This window comes from Paramacrobiotus metropolitanus, unplaced genomic scaffold (assembly GCF_019649055.1).
Source record: "Paramacrobiotus metropolitanus isolate TYO unplaced genomic scaffold, Prichtersi_v1.0 Parri_scaffold0000173, whole genome shotgun sequence".
NCBI lineage: Eukaryota > Metazoa > Tardigrada > Eutardigrada > Parachela > Macrobiotidae > Paramacrobiotus > Paramacrobiotus metropolitanus.
In genome coordinates, this window is record NW_026570393.1 from 50,199 (window position 1) to 74,047 (window position 23,849).

The 23,849-nt window shown below is 42.9% G+C and overlaps 2 protein-coding genes across 6 annotated transcripts; one reads left to right on the forward strand and one right to left on the reverse strand.

The window, feature by feature from the left end:
* The first annotated feature begins 202 nt into the window (after window positions 1–202).
* On the forward strand, window positions 203–4,330 carry LOC129600357 (sialin-like). Of its 3 annotated transcripts, none has more exons than XM_055498840.1 (4): window positions 203–631; window positions 733–966; window positions 2,300–2,731; window positions 3,335–4,330. In XM_055498840.1, the coding sequence occupies exons 1-4, from the start codon at window positions 425–427 to the stop codon at window positions 4,058–4,060; spliced, it is 1,599 nt and encodes a 532-aa protein (XP_055354815.1). In that variant the 5' UTR covers window positions 203–424; the 3' UTR covers window positions 4,061–4,330. The 3 variants fall into 3 exon arrangements, with proteins under 3 accessions (XP_055354815.1, XP_055354816.1, XP_055354817.1); XM_055498841.1 differs by having other exon boundaries at window positions 477–635; XM_055498842.1 differs by having other exon boundaries at window positions 498–639.
* Window positions 4,331–12,117: 7,787 nt separating this feature from the next.
* LOC129600363 (neuronal PAS domain-containing protein 1-like) lies at window positions 12,118–23,442 on the reverse strand. Of its 3 annotated transcripts, none has more exons than XM_055498851.1 (10): window positions 22,893–23,442; window positions 21,372–21,669; window positions 17,927–18,165; window positions 16,190–16,341; window positions 15,917–16,049; window positions 15,702–15,854; window positions 14,371–14,743; window positions 13,568–13,674; window positions 13,331–13,499; window positions 12,118–12,593 (listed from the first exon to the last, which is right to left on the reverse strand). In XM_055498851.1, the coding sequence occupies exons 1-10, from the start codon at window positions 23,023–23,025 to the stop codon at window positions 12,284–12,286; spliced, it is 2,067 nt and encodes a 688-aa protein (XP_055354826.1). In that variant the 5' UTR covers window positions 23,026–23,442; the 3' UTR covers window positions 12,118–12,283. The 3 variants fall into 3 exon arrangements, with proteins under 3 accessions (XP_055354826.1, XP_055354827.1, XP_055354828.1); XM_055498852.1 differs by having other exon boundaries at window positions 12,118–12,590; window positions 22,893–23,441; XM_055498853.1 differs by lacking the exons at window positions 21,372–21,669; window positions 22,893–23,442 and adding an exon at window positions 19,558–20,104.
* Window positions 23,443–23,849: the final 407 nt, after the last annotated feature.

Genomic DNA, 23,849 nt, shown 5'->3' on the forward strand with positions numbered 1-23,849 from the left:
TTTAAGTAAGTACTTGAAAAATTGATTAGAAATCAGTACACAAATCCATGGTTTGTGTGAGGTAACAAATTACAATATTCGCGGCTGTATAAGCCTATACATCGTTATTTGTTAAATCTATAAGTACCGTTGTTTCTAGGTTACACGCTATTTTTTCAGCTGCAGGACAATAAAAAAAATGGTAGAATGTTGTTATATTATTATGTAGTAGTAATTTATGGCAATATTTATTACGCTCCTTCACGCAAGGTTCTGTTAGTCATATTAATAAACAATTATATTCATTATTACCAAAATAATGTTACTGATTATTATTGCCTGTTGTATTTTGTAGTATTTATTCGACAAATTTTTTCCTGAGTTTAATGAAACCAAATGTGGTATTACAAAAATATTTAAGTTATTTAAGTCACAGATCGCTCTTATGAGAAAGAGAAAGTATAGGTATGGCTATCGCCATATAATCGTGTTATTAGGATTCCTGGGCAATTTTGTCTTGTACATTACACGGCTGACGTTCAACGCAATGGTTTTCCGCATGACACCCAAGACCTTATTTTTCCCTAACATATCTGACCCCGGAGAATGTCCTCTCAAAAAAGGCGCCACGTGGATCGATGGGGGTCCGAACGTATGTAGGTAAAGGTCACGCAAAAGCAATGCAATCTCGGATTATTAAATGGATTTTAATGACTTCTTGCTAAATTTCGATTATCATGTGTTTGCCAACAGATGGAAACTTACACCTGGACGGGTGTCGAGAGAACCCACCTTATGGTATCGTTTTACTACGGGTACCTTCTAAGCCAAATACCGTCGGGCTATCTCGCCGAGCAGTATGGAGCGAAACGGCTGTTCGCCCTGGGCGTCGGTGTGTGTGGTTTCCTGGCGTTTCTGATGCCACTGGCTGCGCGATATGGATATACGGCGTTGTTATGTACCCGTTTGTCGATGGGAATTTGTCAGGTGACTTGTGAAGGGGTCTCTCTGAATCTGTTTAAATAAAAAAGATTGCACGAGTACTAGATTTTGCATAAAATAACCCTAACGTATTTTTTCACTAAATAATATACTTTTATTTGCCTACGGTGCAACCAGTGCAACCACATGTTTTTTTGGTAATATTTAAGTGATCTTTCATTTTGGTCCTTTGACAGTTGACATTATTATAATTAAACTAACTTTAAGCCTAATATTTTATTGTTTGTGGCCTTGTTTAATTTTTATTGTATTTTTGTGGCAGTTTTTAAGGGATTTGGCCCGGTACATAGCACAAGTTCGTGAACATCCCGGGGAAGTTTCGCTGGTGCGCGCTCCCAAACACTTTTTTGCATCGCTTTATGGTATTTTGTAGCCAGAAGAATTGTTTACCTAGGTGAGAAAACCGTTTGCGCGCGCAACATCCGGTTCCGAAGTTATGAGGGTATCAAAATTCCAAAAAGTTTAAATGCATTCAGGTGTACCAAAAGTCTCATTATAAACCGATTCCTTTCAAATTTTGCGCGTAAATGCACATAACCATCAAGATCGTTTTGACACGGATCCAAACTTCTACGATTTTTTCAAATTTTAAAATGAATTTTAAAATTTTTGAAATTCATTTTAAAATTTGAAAAACATGTTAGAACAGTGGATCCGTGTCAAAACGATCTTCATGATTGTGTGCATTTACGTGCAAAGTTCGAAAGGGATCGGTCCATAATGAGACTTTTGGTACACCTGAATGCATTTAAACTTTTTGGAATTTTGTTACCCTCATAACTCCGCAACCGGATGTTGCGCGCGAAAACGGATTTCACGCCTATGTACACCAATCATTTGGCTACACAATGTCAAAAAGCAACCCAAAAGAGTGTTTGAAAGTGCGCGAAAGCGAATATTCCCGTCAATGTACACGATTGTAGCGCTATGTACCGGGCCAAATCCCTTAAGCACATCCCGAATTTGCACTTTTCGCCAATATATATTTTTGATTGTTCAGATTAATACTTACAAATATCGACAACACAATGCCAAATGCGCCTTACATTTTAATTTAATTTAACACGTAACAAATTTAAGGGATCAGTTGTGAAAGTGTTGTACGATCTTTACATGTTTTCAAACAACTTTAAGAATTTTAAATTTAGCAACAGTAGCTCATGTGTGTACATTGTGGCCGGGAATGCGAACTTAGCAGTAGGAGGTCGTATCGACATGATGGAAACACTGCATTAAACCTTACAAGAGAAAGTTGTTATTGCGTGTTAGAGATTTGTTATTGCTGTTATTAAAATTATGATTGATTTTTCGACTGCAGGGTTTCAGCATTCCGGTTCTTAGCACCATCTTTGGCCGCTGGATTCCGCCATTAGAACGCACCCAACTCCTGGCCTTTGCCGCTGCCGGTGTGCCCGTGGGCATCGCCTTGGTGTTTCCCATTAGTGCCGGCTTCGCCGAGTTGTACGGTTGGTCCAGTGCTTTCTACTTTGCCGGGACCGTTTCCCTAATGTTTCTCATGGCCTGGAGCGTCTTTGTCTTCGACTCCCCGGAGGAGCATCCCTTTATTACCGGCATGGAGAAGAGCTACATTATCAGCTCCATCGGTGCGCCTGCCATGGGCGTCAAACCTTCAACGGTGCCGTGGAAGAGTATGGCCACATCTGGACCGTTTTGGGCACTTGTGTTGTGCTCGTGGTGTGCCGATTGGGGATCGTTTATGCTGATCAATACCATTCCGTTGTACCTCCAGGTAAATAATTATTCTAAAACTTTTATGATACTATTTAACAGTATTCGGCAGAAGCGGTCTTATTGAAAGATAACTAAAACTTTTATAGAAATTTGTTCTGCTTAATTTTCTGCTGTATGTACAAAACATTAATTAAAAGTTAGCAAAAATTCCCTTGGCAGTGTTGTTAGTACAGATACCACGATTTGCGCATTAGCTTTTTCGATAGATTGCTTGTAAAATTAATTAATAAAATTGATGGCGTTCAACATCATGCAGTTCAAGACAATAGTTTTTCTTCCTCATGTTTTTGCTTTTATTGCACCCCAAAGGTTCTGTGTGCATACAAATTGTACACGTACCAATACGTATGAAAGTATGAAATTGTACCTATGAAAGACAATCAGTCGGAGTCCGACACATGTGGCGCAAAAAGGATTTTTTTTACGATGACTGAGAAACCGGTATTAACTACTGACGTATTTTACGAGCAATGTGTCCATTGACTCTTTCCAAATTTTAATCTGTTGATTCAGTGGTTTGGCGAACCGACAAAAGCAAAATATTAATAAATAAATTATACGAATTTCGGTGAAACCAGAAAATGCATTTTGTGTTTTTCAGGGTTATTTCAAGTTGAATTTGCTAACCACCGCCGACTACATGGCCATTCCGTACGCTGTAACGAGCATTATCGTCGCTTCCCTGAGCTCCGTGGCCAACTACCTAATCTCCAAGGAGAAATGCACCCGGACGGTCCTACGGAAGATCTCCACCGCCATTGGCACTTTCGTCCCGGGCATCCTCCTGATCGCACTCTCCTTCCAGGTTTGCTCCTTTACCACGGCCATCACTCTCTTCACCCTCATCACCGGCTTCAGCGGCTTCTGCAATTTCGGCTTCCGCGTCAACTTCAACGACATCTCGCCCAGCCACGCCGGTCTCCTGTGGGGCATCGCTACGACCATCGGGACTATTTCGGGCGCCATTGTCCCATGGGTGACGCGGGCGTACATCGGGCATCCCGGTGCCCAGACACAGGGAAATTGGCAGAAGGTGTTCCTGATTGGTGCTGCGCACTATATTGCGGGTGGGATTTGCTACAGCCTACTGGGATCCGGGGAACAGCAGGTGTGGGATCATAAGGAGAAAGGGTTCGAGGCGCGGCGCACCTCACCGGAATCGTTGTGGGAGAAGTTGCGGAAAGATGGGCATTGGCGGTTTCCCATGCCGAAGGAGAAGAAATCTATACCGCCGTGGATACCGCCCAGTGGCGAGGCGGAGCTGACGACGGGAACGTTGGAACGTCAAGAAGCCCGGCGACGGAGCAGCATCGTGCCACCCATGTGATGGCTTTCTGTTTGGTTTTTTGCCTGTGAATTTACGTTGTATATAAAACATTTGTAACCGTATATGGATCCTTTTGTATTCCAAGTTTTCCAAGTGTGCCCGAAAAAGGTCGATATCCTACAACTGTAATTTTCAAACCATTCCAGAAATTGGGGACAGCGCTGTCTTTATGAAGTTTTAAGATCTGTAGCAGCTGCATGCAAAATTTTAAGTTTTTTGTGCTGATAGCAGCAATCTGAGCCCTTTCAAAACCAAAATAGCGAAATGGTATTTCGGCAAGCTGGCATGATGCTAAATTTTAGGCGAGTCAGCATCGACTCAACGGCGTTTTGTTAATGCAGAAAAATATTTACTGTCGCGTGTGCCCATAAATTTCAGAAACATTGTTCGTCTAATGTTTACAGGAGAGCTTGAACTGGTCCTACTCTATTATTTTTCGGTTTCTTATCTTCTTACCTTCTGTTCAGTACTTGTACAGCTTAGGACAAAATGGTCGCATACCCAACATCTCCACATTCAGTACGAATGCAGCGCAGTGCACTGTACGACTGAGTTCAAAATATCCGTTTCGTACAAGTGCACGCTTGCGTACAGAATGCTGGGTATGGGGCTATGCGACCATTTAGTCCTACATTGTACCTTACCTTACATATGTATAATTTTTCGAAGTCTTAACTATTGTTTTCTTTAAAATCAGCGCAACCACGTAAATTTGATGCATTTGTGGATTGACTGCTGCCGGAATAGCGTACGTCTTTTGTGAAGAGTGTAACCAGTTGACAACTGATACTGTTCATCGGCTCATATTCGCGTAACCGGCACAGTTAAAATATTACCGTTGTGCGCATGCGAACATACTCGTATTTCGCAAATGATTACAGTGTGACTATGCAAGTCGGCTTCCGCTTGAATGCCATTAAAAGGAGATACATCAAACATAGTTACGCTGTCTGCATAGCGAAGGTAACGACGATAGCTTTCTACATCCTTCGCATATCGCAATAACTTAAGGGAAGTGGCCCGGTACATGGTACCAAATTCGTGTACATGCACGAAATCTTTCACTTTCGCGCACTTCCAAACCCTTTTTTCTCTTGTTTTATGACATTCTGTCGCCAAACGATTCGTATACACTGGCCCGAAAACCGTTTGCGCGCGCAACATCCGGGAGTTATGGCTGTTCAAAAATTCCAAAAGTTTAAATGCATTCCGGTGTACCAAAAGTCTCATTATAGACCGATCAATTTCAAAATTTTTGAAATGCATTTTAAAATTTGAAAAAAATCGTGGAGTCTGGATCGGTGTAAAAACGATCTTCATGGCCATGTCCAATTACGTGCAAAATTTGAAGGAGATCGGTATATAATGAGACTTTTGGTACACCGGAATGCATTTAAATTTTTTGGAATTTTCGAACAGCCATAACTCCCGAACCGGATGCTGCGCGCACAAACTGTTTTCACGCCTGTGTATACAAATCATCTGGCTACAGAATGCCACAAACCGAAACAAAAATGTGCTTACGAGTGCGCGAAAGTGAAAGTTTCCGTGCATGTACACGAATTTGGTACCATGTACCGGGCCACTTCCCTTAAACGGCTAGAACTTAACAATATTACAAACTACACTGCAGAGTTCTTAACAAAAGGCTTTATTAAGAGCTATCCTTTCTTGGGGAAAAATGAGTTTATTGAGAGAACTCTCGTGGATTTTGATTATTGTCGCCAACCTTCGGCTGTCGTCCACCTCCGTCCTCCGTACGTTAACATCATACATTTCTCATAAATATGTACTACAACAGAGTCCTGATTGTTGATTTTTCAAGCAATATCCTCGGCACCACCCGATCCGTGCAAGGTATGTGTCGCTAGCCTTCCAGTGGCTGCAGATAGCAATATCTGAAGTTGGACATTGCTGTATTGTTATTGCAGGACGTCGAATGCGCTCCCGGAAACCACTGCAAAGTAATCGATAGTTCTCCGCCTTCTACGGAATGCCGCCTCGGTAACGAAAACTGTATTTACTCTTTCGCAGTTTGTTCATGTATGCCGGGATCGTCTTTCGTGCATTTAGTGCTCCCGAAATGCGACTGTACTGCAGCATCTCACGTTCGGTATGTCTTCGGGTTTCGGATATCAAAGTGTAGGGAGCAATGTCGAAACCATGAAGAATGCAGACAGAACGAGATATGTTGCACGGTGGATTGTGAATCAGTGTGTCATATTCCTCAAAAAGCGCGCTGGATTATCAGTGAAGAAACTTACAGTCACTTTATGTGCACCGGGACGAACTGATGAGAAATTACAAACCTTTTTTAATCCAGTCCGTTTTTTTTCCCTTTTGCACTACGAATACGACAGCAACTCAAGTAGAAGGCAAAGCATAGCGAAAATCGTTACGAATACTGAAAGGTGTTTGTGGTTTCAATTCATAATCTGAAAACTTCCCCAAGAACATCCGGCCGCTGGAACGGCCAACTGAGAGCCTGATAATCTATGGCTAAATGATAACTAAAGTTAATAAGCTAACTGATAACCATCACCGGCACATATTGCAGCTGCTTCCAGCCTTGAACTGTACAGCCCCGATGCAGTATCCTGTTACAAGTAAATCGTACCCCACCCGATTTTAATAGGAATAGCAAATAGGTACAGCAACAACGCAACTAGACTTTTGCTCGATTGGAACGATTTCCTATGACGCCATGAACGTCGGGGTGACGTTTTCTCTACCGTTCCTACTTACATATCACGTAATAATTAAGATATGCATCTGCATTTCCATAACACTCGTACATTCCCATATAGCTCAGTGCTTACGAGTTATGACCAATAGTCATTACACACGCAACAGCAAATAAAAAATCGTTTCCATTCACTTAGTACTTTGTAACATTCGGTAGCCTAAGGCACATATGGTTAGTTTTGTTAGTGCTGATGTATCCAAACTGTGTAATTTTTCCGCAGTCCAGTGAGAACGGTCATCAGCGTCATCGTCCTCGGATCTGGGCGTTTTCCTTTTGTTGCTTACTTCGGGAAAGTGGCAAACCCATAATATCTGTTGTAAAACAAAAGTCACAGGAGAAGAATACAAACCGCTTACACCCCGACACATTACCGATTCAATTCCGCTGCGGTTGATAGCACTTTCACCACCGCTGACAATCCCTTCGAGCCACGTGGATAATTCCGGTGCAGGAACCAGCAGTGGCAGCTCGTCTTCTAAGACATCCCGGAAGCTCGTGATCAGGTTCGGCGATGGAATGATTATGGGCGTAGAGGACATTGGCAAAGCAAGCTTAGAATGGCAGTTCACGGAATACGTACACCCCTTCCACATAAGCGCTCGTATGGGCAGTTGAGCGCCAGTAAATTCAGACGTCAGACGCACAAGTTTTTTCATAGCAGTGGGGATACTTCCGATCTGCCATTTACAGTTGTGGAAAATCACCATACACCGGGTGCGTCCACCCTGGGCGGATAGAACGGCGTCAATACAGAGCAGCATTTCGCCCAGATCATCGGTATTATAAGCGTCCTCCATGATTATCACATATGCGGTACGTGGCGTCAGTCCTTTCAAGAGGCAAACCGTAAAATGATAATACGAATGATCTTTCAACCCGATGCGGACATCTTTATACACGCTCTCCGGCTGGAGATACGCGTTCCACGTTGCACAGACACGCCGGTAATATGCTCGATCGTGGGTGGTCAGAAGTTGGAAGATGCCGACAAGTACGCCCAAGTCACGGTGTAAGCATGTAAAATGTGCATCTACCAGATCGGTACAAAGGTCATCGACATTTTTCAGATTGGCGCCAAGGCCATCAGCACCCGTCAGATCGGTCACGCGTTGGGCAAACAAAGCGCCTAATGCCATCCTGGTTTCCCGCAGCTCTGCAGCTTCTTCAATAAGCTCTTCCTGTCAAGAAATTCTCTTAATAACTATAATTATAAAATTAATCAGTACAAGTCATAGTAGTTCATAGAAGCGATTCTTTGCAGTAGCTTCCTGCAACACAAGGATTGCTGTAGTATCGCCAATATATGTGCCCTACTGCCCCTACCCGCCCTTCCCAGAAACAGAGCTTGTTCGAAGACCATTCCATTTTAGTAGTTAGAAACATTTTTTATCGTTAGCGGTAGAGAAATTGGCTACTTCCATAATAATCCCATTAACCAATGGGGCCCACTTTACAAATAGATTTACACACAGAGAAAATAATGGACTTTTGAAAATTATATGTGAAAAGAAGATTCCACACAGTGTTTTAACATGCATTCTACATTTCGTGGACATTTATTAGGTAGTACGTTCCAAAGCCGCTGCTTGTGAAAGTCAGTTCGAGACAACTACGGTATAACCGAATAAATCTGTCTCGTACGTAATGGTTGAAAGCAGAACTGACCATTTGTAGGGGCCTCATCGGCCTTTCAGTTCCGCGTTGCAAATAAACCAGGAAATTACCGTGGAAGGACAACGGATACGCTTTTGTTAACACATTCTTTTCCATAATTATTTTCCATTCTTTCTGCGGCTGACCGTTTAATGGGGGCGACACGCTCTCCGGCAAACGACATTGACGGACCATATATTCACCTGGGGCCACGCGTCGTTCATCCAGGTCTTGCTGCGAAGGCCGAAGACGGACCTGAGCTACCGGAACCACTTCCTTAGACGCTCTACCATCCGCTGTCACTTCCACAAACAACAGTTTCGCGAAACGAACGTGACAGTGTATGAATTTAGCAGGGTACCACGTCCATGGCTGGGCGGGGGTTGCCTGCAACAGGGCCTCAATGCCATAGGCCGCTGCCCGGTCCCAGGGAATGGCAGAGTCGGGGTTGTTGTGCCAGCGGGGAAAGGAACCTGCGCAGCGGAATGCCGACTGAAATTCAACGAGGTCTGCACGTCGATCGGGACAGTAGAAATCCACGATAAGACCGTTTTCGACGACATTGATTACCGCACCATGCTGCAGTAAGCCACCGCTTACGCGGACATCCACCATTCGCCACCGTTCAGGACTGTACCATTCACCATCTTCTCCATAAAACACGTGCATTCTGCGCGATGATCAGGATATGCAGAAAAATAAAAAGGGTGAGACTATAGGCACCCCTTTCACCCCCCGTTTGCTATAGGCACCCCCTTTTGCACCCTGTTTTACTATAGGCCCCCTTTTCCATTAGATAATTCTCGCACCCCGTTTTTTTCCGCGGACTATAGGCACCCATTTTTATTTTTTTTCGCCGAAGACTGATAACAATGTTTTAACAGTCTTTTTGTTTCACAAAATTTTTTGACGATCTGACATTCTGACATGATTAGGTCACCCATTCAAAAAAGAAAGGTGTGTTAGGCACTCCATCCGACAATTGGCCGGTTTGGCTGATCGGCCAGCATAGATCGAATGCGCACGGCATCTTCCACGCGCACGACAATATCGCCCTTTTGGATGGTTTGCTCGTTTGCTGGTTTCCGTCCAACGCGTTCAGGGCATCTTAGCAAGATTTCAGTCTCCAAAACTTCTGCTAGCCATGCACGGTGGGTGGCAGCTTTTGTGAAAATTGCGTTCTCTGGTCTGTGCCCTTGCACAACTTCACACTGCCAAGCGCAGACCATTGGCCCGCATTGATTCGTGCCAGGCAACTGGCGTTGCACAACCGGAAGCCTAATGTTCACATCACGCGTTTCGCGTCCGTAGAGCATGGATAACTGAAGGAGGATATGCTCCGGAAGTGCGGCGTCCAGGCTGTTGTATACGGTGACGAACGGATCCCCTTGTCGCTTATGTGACAAAACAAAATGATGCGCGCCATACAACACCTGCACGCATGCCATTCCGGCGTCAACTTCGTCCTGAATTCGGGTGACGTCAGGCGAAGATGGATTGCAGATCGCGATGTCGCCGGGATCAACGAGGCCGGTGTACTGCTTCCGGTACTTCCGCTGGCATATGTAACTGAAGGCACCTACTCCGCGATCGTACAAAATTCTTCCGACGGTCTTAACGTCAACCAAATCTGTGTTGTACAAGCGGATTGGAATTCCAGCACCATCTTTCCCAGGCTTTCAGATCGCCTGACTACGAATGTTTGGAACGTATCTCTTTGATACTGCTTGAAAGCAGCTTCGAATTCGGAAAACCCCGGGTAACTGTCCTTCAGGTCGTTTTCTTCGGTAGTGGTTGGGTAAACCAGGTCATTGTCAGATCGTGGATTATTTTCGGATGGGCTACTGATTACAGAACTGACAGTTCTGTTGTTATTACATTGTTATTACAGAGCGGTTTCTCCTGCAGCAACTCACATACAATGTACGACAAAAAGAGGTTGAACCGATCAGTCGGTCTGCGGTTCAAAATAACCCATAGACTTAAGCATTGATTGCAAGCCAAACGGTTATTCGCACAGATCCTATGCTGTGCCTACGAGAAAGCAAACTGGCTAGAATTTCTGTTGTTCGCCATAAACAGCCACAGGTTTAGTATCAAAAAGTTTAAAATTTTTTTCTACACCTTTTGATATGCAACTAGTATAGCTGCACTTTGATATTCACGGAGCGCGAGCGTCTGAAAGTAGTGAGTAAGCGTCCAAGTTTTAGTGGTGGCGTGTCGTTGCGAGGTTATTTTGAACCGCGGACCGACTGATCGGTTCAACCTCTTTTTGTCGTACATTGTATATATTACAAAAGGAACAGGCAAAAGATCCGGAGCCGGTGGTAAAATGACTTTCTCGAAAATTCTCTAAGGTCAACAAAATTCGGCCTTAAAACATAGCAACGGACGATAGGGGGTGCTTATAGCTTTCGCACACGACGGGGTGCAGAGATTAATCAATCGAAAAGGGGTGCCTATAGTCTAAGTGGGTGCGAAAGGTGGTGCCTATAGATAACGGGGGTGAAAGGGGGTGTCTATAGCCATTTCCAAATAAAAATGACGTATGAGCAGTATATTAAGGTATGAGCTGACGTATGAGTCTACGACGTATGAAACTGACGTATAAGTTTGCTTTCGCTGTGTACAGTACAGGAAGTAAAATAAGTACAGAAAGCACGGAGATAACCACAGAGCAACACCAGCAGAAGTTATACGAATCTACACCTGGTGCTTTACGGCATTTTGACTATTATAATGCAAATGAGCACGACTGCATAAATAATCGAACGGAGCGCATAGAAGGTCCTCTAATTTAAGCAAAAATAACAAATCTCTGTTCGTCTGTTCGAAAACTGCGAGTTAGTAATTCGTAACTTGGATACAGCTAACCAAGTATTCACTTAAGCATTTAAACAGAGTTTCACAGAATTACTGCGTGAAATAAAAGTAAAAAACCGAAGGAGCCGAATATTCGCATACTTTAACGGAGTTTGAGAAGTACAAGGAAGTACGTACGCTGATTTGTAGCCGCGTTTAGTGCCATCAAGTATATCAATGCATTCGAAACTGCAATTTTCTAGCCGTATATACTGTAAGTCTGGTACTTGAACACGATGAGTACACAAAGCGCCTGCAAGGCCCATGTCAAAAGCAGGGAGGGGAACAAAAGCAAATTAAAGGAAGAGACTGAGGGCTGCCGGAGTGCGACTGTACTGCGGGAACTCAGTTTTGGTACGTTTTCTCCAGTTGGTTATCCCAGTACGTTTAGGGAGCAATGTCGACGTCATGAAGAATGCAGAACGAACGAGATATTACGCTGCACAGTGGAGTGCGAATCAGTGTGTCGTACTCCTCAAAAGCGCACTGGATAATAATTATGTATAGTCATTTTATATGCGTCAGTGTGAATTTATTGTTTATGAGAGATGATACAGCTGCAATTTGAAATCCCATCGTTTCACATTGTGTTATAATAAATTTTTTGAAGCGGGATTATTAGAGGCAAAAAGGTCAAACACTCGTCAATCAGGAACGTCTGGATGAAAAATTTAAAATCAAAAATACTTGAAAAGAAGGTCCGCAGGCCGCTGGGAGGATACGGAGACCCGATAATGTAAAAAAAATCGCAATATAGCCGAAACGCAGTATCCGTGATACACTTTACCCACCGGAGTTTAATGGTTTAAACAACTCTCATTAAATTGACAACGCAGCAGTAAAAAATTTCGTTTTATACACTGTCGTTAGAGAGTAGAACAGCGATTTCGTTTCCAACAGTTAAGGGCTCATACTGCCGTCTATAGAAATGAGGAAATAATCTAGACACTGAAACTGGGCGGTTACTCCGATGTGGTGGATTCGGTGTCATCCTCCAACTTGACCTTTACCGTCCGCTTACTTTTACACCGTCGATCCCCGCGCCGCACCGGCGTGACGATTTTGCTGTCTTTGTTGCGTTTACCCCGCTTCTCCTGTGAAGCGGTTTTCCGCTTGCGTTTGGCGCTAGGCGGCTGCGCTGTTTGGACAGGGGCGATGATTAGCGGCTCGGTGGGTGTCAAATGCGATAAGACGGATTCGTTCGAATTGAAATGGAGGTGACGAGTGATTCCGGTTTGAAAGTTTAGGTCCGTTGATGTATCGGCGACTCTGCTGTCGTAAAATAAAATACAGAATTAAATAATTAACTCAATTTAAATTTCTTGGACTCGTTTTAACTGTTTTCATCTACGGCATAAAAGAACATTATTTTGATGAAACAGCAACGTTGTAGCGCCATAAATTATTTTCACATAAACCAAGGCAGTGTACAATCATTAGCAAATGCGAACCCCCATAGCCAATAAACTAAGAGCAGGGTCGACAAGTCGGATGTGAAATACATAGTATAGCCTACTGAATAGTCTCCTTTTTTTCCGTATTGCATTAATTGTTTAGAAAAAAAAATCATCGCCAGCGGTTAATATTTCTACACGCTGAGGCGTTTGATATCTACGCAACAGCGATGAAAATCTGTTGCTTCAAAGTCTGTTGATGTTTATTGGAAATCAGAATCGAGGAAACGTAGAGCAGTGATTAGTGAAGAGCAGGTAACCAATTTCTCTTGCTAAATGCCCACGAAGTTGTAAATCAAAAAGTGAATACATATTTATTTTCAATAAAATAAATTTATATAGCTTCTTTATTTTTTATCTATTTATCATTCCTCAGACTCTCTCTCATGTTAATGTGGGTTTTTCTCAGGCTGACCAACGGAGTCGCTTACACGTCGACAATTGGCTGCATCTTTGTACGGGCATGCCTTTTGTACATACGTATACATTCGACAACCGATAATAAGAACGCTGTAGATTCGTACAGCAAGTTGCTAGTCTGTTTATTTACTTTACCCGATAATGTTATGCACCGCCACGATAGAGTGGTCGTTGGGTGATTTATTGTTGGCCATCAGATGGGCTCCGGTCTGAATCCAGTAGTACACCGCATCCGCTCCGGCGATTCGACTGCAGTCCAGTCGGACCCGGTAATAGCCGCTTAGTGCTTGACCTTTCCGAACAACTGTAACAGGAGCGCCAAGTGAATAAATAAAAAATACTGGTTCTCCCGAAAATAATGATATCGCATACCGTCTCGGTGTAGGTCGGCGCTGATCTGGATATCACTGGCAAAGCACAGCTCGTAGAAACTCTGTCCGATAAGGCCGTCGGTGGGCTTCCGCGCTAACTCTTCAACCCTGCCGATGATATTTTATTAATCCTGAATACACTCGTAAACCAGTTCACCGGCTGTATAGCGTTCCTCTTGTCGACCTTGTTTCTATGAGCGAATGGGAAAATTAACCGAATGTTTTAAAATTATTAGCAAAATTTGCATCGAAGGAACGCCTAACTCTGAAAATTAGTATGATAAAAAATAATTTAGTGTCGTACAGTTGAAAAATTTTATTCGACATCCTGTTGCTGCACACTTTTTTATATGGCATAATCAGCTTTCTTTCAGGGTAATATCAAGAACAACGGATTGATAACCATTGTTCTACGACTTTTCACCGCTCATGGCGAAATTTAACACATACGAGTACACAAAAAGAGAAACATCTTTTTGCACGGCAGCGGAAATATAAACAGAAGTATAAAACCAAAATTATTCAGAAAAATGTGAAGATGTTATATAAAAAGTAGAAAGTTTTGGCTAGGACAGGAAATTTCCTGGTAATTACTGTAAATACCTGATCACTACGATATGTTTACAGTACGTACCTTAATTTTAAAGCCACGCGTTTCAACTAACCAAAAACAAGCTAGAAACTGCCGTGTTATCATTTATAAATAAATACAGCCGACTACGGAGCAGGTTTTCGTCAGAGGAAACGGCAACCGAAAGATTCACCTACTTTTGTACAGCAGATTGCACTCGCCGCGTCTTTTACCTGGAGTCGACGGAAAGTATTTTGAAGTTCAGCCCCAACCGCATGGTAAAGCAGGAGCGATCCACACGCATCTCGTTCATATTGAGCGACGGCAAGGCGCTGGCGCACATAACGTATCCTTGCAACAGATCCGGGAATTTCTCCACACCGGCACCGCCCTGTCGCTGCAGCATCTCAGCGTTCCAGGAACGCGGCCACCACTGTACGGCGAGGACCCGGTATCCCGAATACTTCATCTGGACGCCGCGTTTGGTCAACGTCGACCGGAAGCGGGTGCAGCGTCCGCAGCCGAGGTTGGTGGGGCTCATCATCTTCTTGGTTGGGAGGGCGTCCGGCTTGCGGGGCGAGCGGGGTTTGCGTTCGCGTTCGGTGCCTATACAGTGGGAATATTTCGGATTTTGATCAAAATTCCAGGTCGAACTGTTTGCGATGATTAATGCGGTGTCTGCACCGAGTTGTAGTGACCTTTCCGTACAATTAATTCTGGGCCGTACGTTACAATACGTTCCACCGCAGCATGCCTTACTGGTTAGATCACAAGAGATTTGTGAGGATTACCATTTCTAATGCTCAAGAAATAATGCCTTTAATTAGTATGTGGCAACAGGTCACATGCTTCAATTATGCAGCACAATTTTTAGAATTATCTGGCATTTTACTTCGTGTTGTTGATAATGTTCATAAGGAAATCCTTATACATATAGCAATTCAGCAGAAAATAAAGCAGATGTATACGTGCAACATAAATCTACAGTAATCGTAGAAAAGTGGCTGATGCTTCTTTCAACTTCTATGGTCTCGCGAGCTTTCACAAAAACTGCAACCTGCAGTCAGCGAGGGTTGGCAGAGTTATTTTCAAAATAATTTTTTTATGTCACCACTACGGTAAAATTATGCTAAAAGGTTGGCGGATATGTTCAGGCACTTTACAGATGTAGCGGATATCCTGTACCAGTTTCGACATTGCGCAGCAGGTAAAAGTAAGGTCGTATGCAGGTAGTATTTTTGAAAAAAAAACAGAAAGCGGATTCCGTTGTCAACCTAATCCTTTAGATCAACATTTCTCATGCTATTTTTTAACGATTGGAAAATACGTACTACGGAGAATAATAGATATTAAAATACCCACTAAAGATCGGCATCGAACTGACCCAGTCATATTATTTCATTTACCACTTTAATCATTAATTTTATCAGTTATTAACGTTACTCGTATTTTGCTGTTTGTAACTTTATTACAAATATGAAGTACAGCTACAAATGCAACAAAGAAACTGATTAAAAATGTTTTTAACAACGAGAATTTCACCCACTAGCGGCTGAATGCTCACTTGAATTTCCATTGGAGTAAGTGGCAACCTCATGACCTTTTTTCGTTACTGGCGGCGAATCATATTCTGGTTTGGCATCAATATCGTGTTCCTGGCCGAAATGGATAGGATCGAATGGAATACCCATGGCTACCGCCAGATCACTTCGATCATCTGCAGAACGGAAAAGGTACGTCCACGCCGCCAATTCACATTCGGCAGCGTTGTTAACTAACCGGGATGAATGTATTCGAAAATGCTGTTGCCGGTCAGCTCCACCTGGGAGAGGCCAAGGTACACCGATACCGTTTCCGAAATATACAGAAGCTGCCCGTCTTCCGCTACAGCCATGATAAAACCATCGTGCGCCTGTCAAAAAATTAAGTTTACAGTCTGTTTACTGTAAAAATGATGCTATGAATAGTCGCATAACTAGACACAAGTAGGTTGCCTGCACCGAAGATTTCATAGAACAAAACCGTTTTCCGGTTTTGGTGTTACGTTTTTACCTGCAGAACGTAAGATCCGAAATTAGCATCCGCCGCTTCGGCGGTCAGTTCAGCAGCGGACAGCTCCGTATCGGCATCCACGGCAAACGGTTGGAGCACGGCGTTCAAGCCGGATGGGATGGGTCCGGAAAGACGTGGGAATTCTGTGGACTCTAATAAAAAGCGTCGGCATTATTCCCATAATATAAACCTACTGGATTATCGATTTATCGCGATTGCTGCTAGGTCATTACGCTGATAAAGTTGATGCATCTTATCTAAGCACTCGATTAATCTGCTAAGCTTTGACAAAAATGCGATATAAAGTTGCGAACGGGTTTAGTAAAGTTGTGAGAAATACGAGTAGTTGTACACACATAGACAAACAACCGAAAATCGAAAGAAATTGTTTTTGTTTGCATTGTAGGCTTTCGTATATTTATCTCTTTTCTTCTCCATAAATAAAAGGACCGTGTACTACAGTCGATAAAAGGCGCTGGCCTAATTCTCATCCATTAACGTAAAAAATAAGCGCAGTCATTTTTATTAGGTACGAAATACAGTGCAATATCGTACTCTTATACTACAGTAAATTAATGTCCCTTCTGCGACCGTATTAGAAAACTATTAAAATACATGATTCTTCTATTTCACAAACTAAACCGCTATCCACGAACAACTTGTATTCTGGTTTAGCCATCATCTTTATTATTTTTGTTTGAAAAGATATCACATACTATCGGCATGATAATTTAAGGACGCTTAAGCTGATAGCCTGATACTGAATTGTGCACAAGGACGAGCAATACATGTTTAAAAAAAATCCATAAACAATAGCAGCTATTAAAACGGGAGCTGGCTGTGCAAGCCTTTACGAGGACATAACAAACGCCTTCGTTATAGCCCGCAGGCAGTCAATGATCTGCTCTAAATCTAATTTCGATCTGCACCCATGTATCATTGGCCCTACACACAGTGTATAGTGTATACACGGCACTGGATGTGCCATTGTACACCCAGCAGCTCCATTTGATTCATGGCATTCCGGCTCGCTCCACTCATGCCTTTTGATCACAGACAATTACTCTCTGTCAACACCGGGCATCTCCCTATCCCGGCCTAATGAGAATAAATTACACCGGCATCTGCATAATCAATATGCAGATATCCTCGCATCCCCGTGTTTCCCTTCCGTGACGACCGGCATAGATATATCGGTAGGGGATTACGGCATGACTGTAACACTTGATCTCCCGCCAATGCCACTTAATCACAGCCACAACTGGATTACAACCCCCGCGATTACCCCAAAACCCATCCCAGTCAGCTAAAGCAACACGTCAGCCAAAAGTAAACTTTTTTACAATTTCGAAATGCGACCAAGCCGCCTGTATAAATAACATCCATGACCTTTACGCTTACAAAATTCGATTTAACCGAACACCGTAATGTGAACTTGGTGTGCAGCAGAAAAAATTAAGTCATCGAAGAAAACTGCTTTTTGAATGTGTTTGTCATGAAAATGTGAAAAATGCTGCTGCGCTAAGAATCTTAATAAAATCTGGGTTTTTGCCGAACCCAAAAATTTGCGATTTACCGAAGGAGTTTTTCCCACAATCACGACGGGCTATCGCGGTTAACTTGGCCGATCAAAGCGACAGATAAGGATAGTCAAGTCGGAAAAAATTAGGCTTTGTTCGGGAAGACTAATCAGCGTCTAAACTCTAAATTACAGAGCTCGCTAAAGGCGCGTTTTACCTTGATGCAGGTTATGCTTTTTGGGAGGATCACGCATCCAGGGCGGATCACCGTTCGCACAGAAGGAGCGGAGTTTCAGGGAGCTGATACATAGGCGGATAACGGAGGCCTTGTCCAGCTGGCTGGTGATGGCCGAGGGAAGAGGGAGCAGCTTAGCCAGGCAGAGGAATTCCGTGTTCTCCCGCCCGCGGCGGTTACGAGCGGCGTCACGCGATTTCTCTTTGCGCATTTCGGTTACACTGCAAATAATAAAATAACCAAAGGAATCACGATAATTCGTCCGGTGCTATGTAATGGTCTTCGCGTGACAAACGCTTTCGTTAAACAATTTTGCAAAAAAAACCACTGAACAGCGCTCGAGCGTGCTGCTTCCTAAACAACGTCATGTGATCGAAATTAGTAGTTGCATTCATTCTGAACGTTTTTTACAAAAAGTCATTTTGCTTACTAAATTTGCGGTGCTTTTTTCCGACAATCATACTTCTCTATAGAGTCGAACAAAATTATTTGTCGCAGTGGCGAAATTTAATGGCTGGTGTTTGTATTCCGAGGCAAGGTTTTGGCATTAGCAAAAGCACTGCTAATGCAAAAAACTCGTATGCGAGTATAAGAGATAATATCCAATTTGAAACCAACACCATGTTTTTAAAATTTGCTTGTTTATAAAACGTGATCCGTGATATAAATTTCTAATCGTTTTTGTTGTATTTACAGTACACAGTTCGTGCTCTTTTATCATAATTGACGCTATTAAGAAACACGATAAGCGCAGGTCACAGGACAAATGTTTATAAGGACCTATATTGCAACCTTCGATTAGCCAGTTTGACCGCGCAACGTCACTCTACACAGACAACAATCTTATTTCTCAATAACCAGACAGAAAGCAATCTTTTCCAGAAATATCTGCAGCTTTGTGTACTAAGAAATATTAAGAATACTGCTTGGCACTTCCCATACGGACTAAATTTCGGACAACTTAAGCGCCACGAAAGAATGATAATATGCAGTGCCAAGGACAACAAAAAGCGTGTTTGATGCATTCCATACATTTCGTAAACACCCTGAAAGACGGTTCGGAACAAGCCAGACACGAATACCGTAGACGGTTTTCTACAAATGTAAAGGTCACAATGTCCACGGACATATTTCGAAATTCTTTGAGGAAGCCGAAAACATTGCCAACTTTGGGAAATTCTTATTAAACCCAATCCAAAAACACTTCAGGAATTCAGTTGGTCATACCTAAATTTGTGACCGATTTTGTACTCATTATGTAAAAATTCTGACTTGCTGAAATATTTATCTACCTTAACAAACATTAACTCACGTACGGGGAAACCTGAAACAGCCGAGCGCGCTTGTTGTGCGACGCCGACGTTAAAAATTAATAAACTGACCAAATGGAAACTCTGTGCAAATCTATTTTGCCTGACAACACTATATAATTCTAATATTTCTCTAAGAAGAAAAATGCTGGCAGATCATTCCATACCGGATTGTCGTAGCTAGATTCTAAATGGTAACCACGCGGAGCTGTAAGTCTAAACTCTAAACGCAACTTGTAGACGATCTGCAGACTCAGTTTCTACCGGGAAAGGTCACTGTCTCATTGCCGCATAATTACGCACCAGGGATGGATGATGTGGGAGTCGAGATGGGGCAGATGATAGACCGGTGTGCTGAAGTGCAGTGCGTGCACGGGGAAGACCATGCGGTGCAGCAGCACCGGGGTGGACGGCCCGTGCAGACAATTGCCATGCATGGTCAGACGCCGCTCGACCCCGCGTTCGTTGGCCACGGCCGGCTCATGTTTATGGCCGTGATTATGGTGGTGATGATGGTGATGATGATGAGTGTAACGGTTCACAACGGGCTCGCGTAATAAGTCACGGTGATCTAGCCGCATCGACGGACTCTCGTTGTCCACAATTAACACCATGATCGCAATGTATAAGGTTGTATTAAGAAAACGGGATCAAACTTGAAAGCGATGGATTAGAAATTCGCCGGAATGAGATACATGATGCGATGCCGACTGATGCGATGGAAGAAAGATGCAGCATACGCTGTACAGCAGACAGAGTAAATTAGCGACTTCCTTTCTGTGTCCGATGGGATTCCTACTTGAGCCTGATTGCTAATTGTGCCACAAATGGAGCATTGTTGCCTCATTAGGCACAATGTGCGCGAATCGCCATCCAACCAGTATGACCCACAATAAATTAGATATACTTTCTTTAATCACCACCAAATTAACTGCAAAAAATTTGGCGCTATTTACAGTTGTGAGTACCCAATTCCAGTATTCGAAAAAAATAGTTTTCCTAGAAATCAAGCAAAAAAAGCGTTGGAAACAAACTGATCAGCAAAAAAAGAAATTTAAATTTTCGTAAAGGGCCGAGTGGTTCCTATCAACTGTATCCGATGAAGATTCTCAGCTTTTTTCCCCACTATTACCACGCTCGTTTTGACAGCGCATTGCGTCCGTACAACGGGCACGGCAACGGCCGGGTTGAACTGGCTAATTTGGAGTAATTTGAGTGTACTCAAGTATGCAAATGTATTCAGTGTGCCCCGTCTCTGTAGTTGGACTGTGGGGATTGTCAGGGCACACAGTGCACAGAATCGTACACCCAGGGGAATCGAGATTTCTAAGGAGGTGGGCTCACGGCCGCCATCGACAATCAATGCAGCGCAGGGGCTGGTCAGTGTTGCGTCACACCAGCAGAGCCGGTACATCATCCCGCTTGGTAAAACATTTTAGCAAAATTAAGCGATACTTGTACTGATGAGCAGACGAGTATCTAACCAACTACAGTAATCGTTGACATTCGTTGTACGTTGTAACTTGTAAATAATTTTTTTGTGGTCCTTACGACGATCACATACATGCAGACAAACAGCACTTTAATCGTAAGATAAGAAACAGATTTTAAATTTGAGTCATGCTTAATGTTTGTTTTGGTGACACGCTAGCAGAGCATCAGAAGACTGCTTTTTACCATTAAAACTGACGGTGAGATCATCGAAGCCATTTTAATTTTCTACTGATAACAGCTTTTTTTGGAGTTTTTACAGTTTAAGTGCTGTAAGTGATTTAAATTCGCACTTGCAATGTTTTTACAATTACTCCTTCGAAGTAATAATATGATCTTACGGTATTGAAAAAGCAGATAAAAAAACGCCATATATTGTTAAACTGAAATATATAATTTAATTTCGAATTAAGCCGCTTATTGAATTGTGATGAATGGTTTTTTTCATGATCCACTGTAAAATGTTTTGAATATTTCTGATTATACTGGGCATAACATTGCCTGCATCTTGCAGCACATAAAGTAGGAAGTATTGTGTAAAAGTAATAACTTCAAAGCGTGCAGCCGGTTTGACTAACAGTATGCACCCAATTAGTGCCGCTTTTAATAAACTCAACCCAACATACCCGAAATTACATGGCGTCACGTGTCCATCCTGTCCATTGGCATAATCCAACGGTGCCGACGCGGTCAGCATCTGGGCATCGTAGGCCGGTGGCAGGGGCATGCCGTTGAAGAAGACCGACATGTCCTGGTTGACGTAGGGCGTGTAGACCGGCCGGACGATGACCGACACCGGGGTGGTTTCGAAGGGGTACGACGGAGTGGCCACGTACTCCGGGAAGGCCATATCCAGGCTGACCGGCTTGTCCAATGTCTGCACGGTAGAAGAGTCCGTCGAGACAACGGATTCACAGCTGGTTCCTAGAAGAAAGCGTAAAGAAATCAAGAAAATTTAATGGTGAATGAAAGGTCTGGCACCCTGGGCGTTAAACTGCATCCACGTATAAAAGGATACTATGTGTTTAATATATTGTAAATAAATAATAATATTTACTTACTTAGTTTATTAACATGAAAAGTCAGTGTGTGTTTAATATTCTTGATGAACCTACGGTATATTTGCTGTAAATCGCAATACCATTGCGGGTGTGTTACGGAGAGATTTATTCTATGTAAATTTAACACGGTATCTTTTTTGACAGTTTACGATGCACGTTGTTATTTGATTCAAATTCAATCCACAAATATACTCAACTTAACTGTTGATATAAGGATGATATAGGCATATAAGGTCAAGCAGCAAATTGCGTAATAATTGATATAATATTTAGTTTGATATACATAGTATTTTTAATCATAGATAGTATTTTTAATGATCCTCAAAATTAATGGCAATCATAAGTATTATTAATTTGATTAATATATGCATACATGAGGTCATATGTCAGTCTTAATGGAGACGGTGGAGAGCAAGGGCGTCAGCTAGACATAGTGGCGCCGTAGACTTGCTACAAATTTTTGACGATAACGAAGTCGCATCGGAACGTGCCTAACGTTAAGCCCAATTAACTGTCGTTTGGTCTTGGTCGCGCAGAACGAGTACCGGCTACTCGTGCCGAATTGCTCCGGTTGACAAATAATTAGTGGCGAGCCATTGTCCGCTAAAGGACAAGCGTCAACCGCCAAGGTTGTGCGCATCCTGCTGTATCTCACTTATACAACACAGAAAAATAAAACTCCGCACAATAACCAAGGAAATGAAATGTTGCCAGCAAAGAAACCAGTTGTATACTAAAGCTAAGAATATTTGAAAATTTTAATAATTAATGAAACAATGTCTGCTTGTTCGCCTGGCCAGTTAATGGTTGCGGATTTAATCAGTAATTCAGCCTTCTGACGGCAATCAATATCGTGCGCGTTTTTCGGAAGAGTAAGCGTAATGACATTTCTCAAAATTATTATTTTAAGCGAAACTGGACCAAAATACATGGTAAAATGGCGTTAATAAATAATTAATGCACAGAAGCTTCGAAGAATTATCCGCACAAATGATTTTACAAATAGAAGATAACAGCGCAGAAAATCAAAGCGGGAACCCACACTATACGCCGTAATTTAGATTTATTCACAGTTTCCCATCATACCTGGTTTCAAAGTGCCGGCGGAATAATACGATTGGCCATTGTCGTAATCCGAAATGCAGTATAATACAGTGGGCTGGTCATTAGTGCCGCCATAATAGCCATTTACCTCGCTCGATTGTTCAGTCGTGTCCATCGTTAAAGATCAACAGCGGACACACAAGTTACAGCAAACAACCACGCACTAAGAATAATCAGAACACGCGGAATACGTTCTCCAGCCAAGTGCCAGGCAAAAAAGACACAAAGAATTGAACGCGATGGCAACCCCAGTCAACACAGCGGACCATACGACACAGTGCGGACGATCATTAGCGTGCCTGGTTCGTTTTGCGGTGAAAGGTCACAGTTGATAAGGCATCCTTGAGAGCGCATTTAGATGCTCGCTGGCAACAAGTTGACGAAGCGCCGATAACGCCTGGGAAGTGGGCACTGTTAATGTGCATCGCAACAACAACAAACCCCGAATGGAATGCACGCATAAGCACACACACGCTCATATACATAAGTGTAATACATTCGTACAGCATCGGCTGTTGTCGTTGTCTGCACCGTTGCATATTATGATCATCATCTGCACCGGCAATTGACGCGCTGTTTTTTCTCTCGCTTTGCTCCTCCATCTGCATGTGATTACGCGTCTGATGCCGAATTTTATGGTGCTGTTATGAGGTTATGCCATATGCAAATTGGATCAGGTTGAATGTTTATGTCACAGTAGTGTTTTGGAGCAGGATATTACTGCCAGCCAACACACCGGGAATACGGCCGGCTGTGTATGCTAAACAGCACGCCAGGTTGTCTTTCATTTTCATATATACGAGCTGATTCATCCCGCATCGATACATTCCGCAAATGTTTCCTTTAAATGCACAATTTGTCCGATTGGCTAGTGCGGTTTTTCCTAAAACACTAATAATTAACAGTGACTCCATCCAGTTTTTATGATTTTTCACTTCT

Coding starts and splice junctions, on each gene's coding strand:
- LOC129600357 (XM_055498840.1), top strand. CDS start 425: ATGAGAAAGAGAAAGTATAGGTATGGCTATCGCCATATAATCGTGTTA. Junction 632..732: donor GGATCGATGGGGGTCCGAAC/GTATGTAGGTAA, acceptor GTTTGCCAACAG/ATGGAAACTTACACCTGGAC. Junction 2,732..3,334: donor CCATTCCGTTGTACCTCCAG/GTAAATAATTAT, acceptor TGTGTTTTTCAG/GGTTATTTCAAGTTGAATTT.
- LOC129600363 (XM_055498851.1), bottom strand. CDS start 23,025: ATGGACACGACTGAACAATCGAGCGAGGTAAATGGCTATTATGGCGGC. Junction 16,050..16,189: donor TCGGATCTTACGTTCTGCAG/GTAAAAACGTAA, acceptor ATTTTTTGACAG/GCGCACGATGGTTTTATCAT. Junction 15,855..15,916: donor TTTCGAATACATTCATCCCG/GTTAGTTAACAA, acceptor TCCGTTCTGCAG/ATGATCGAAGTGATCTGGCG.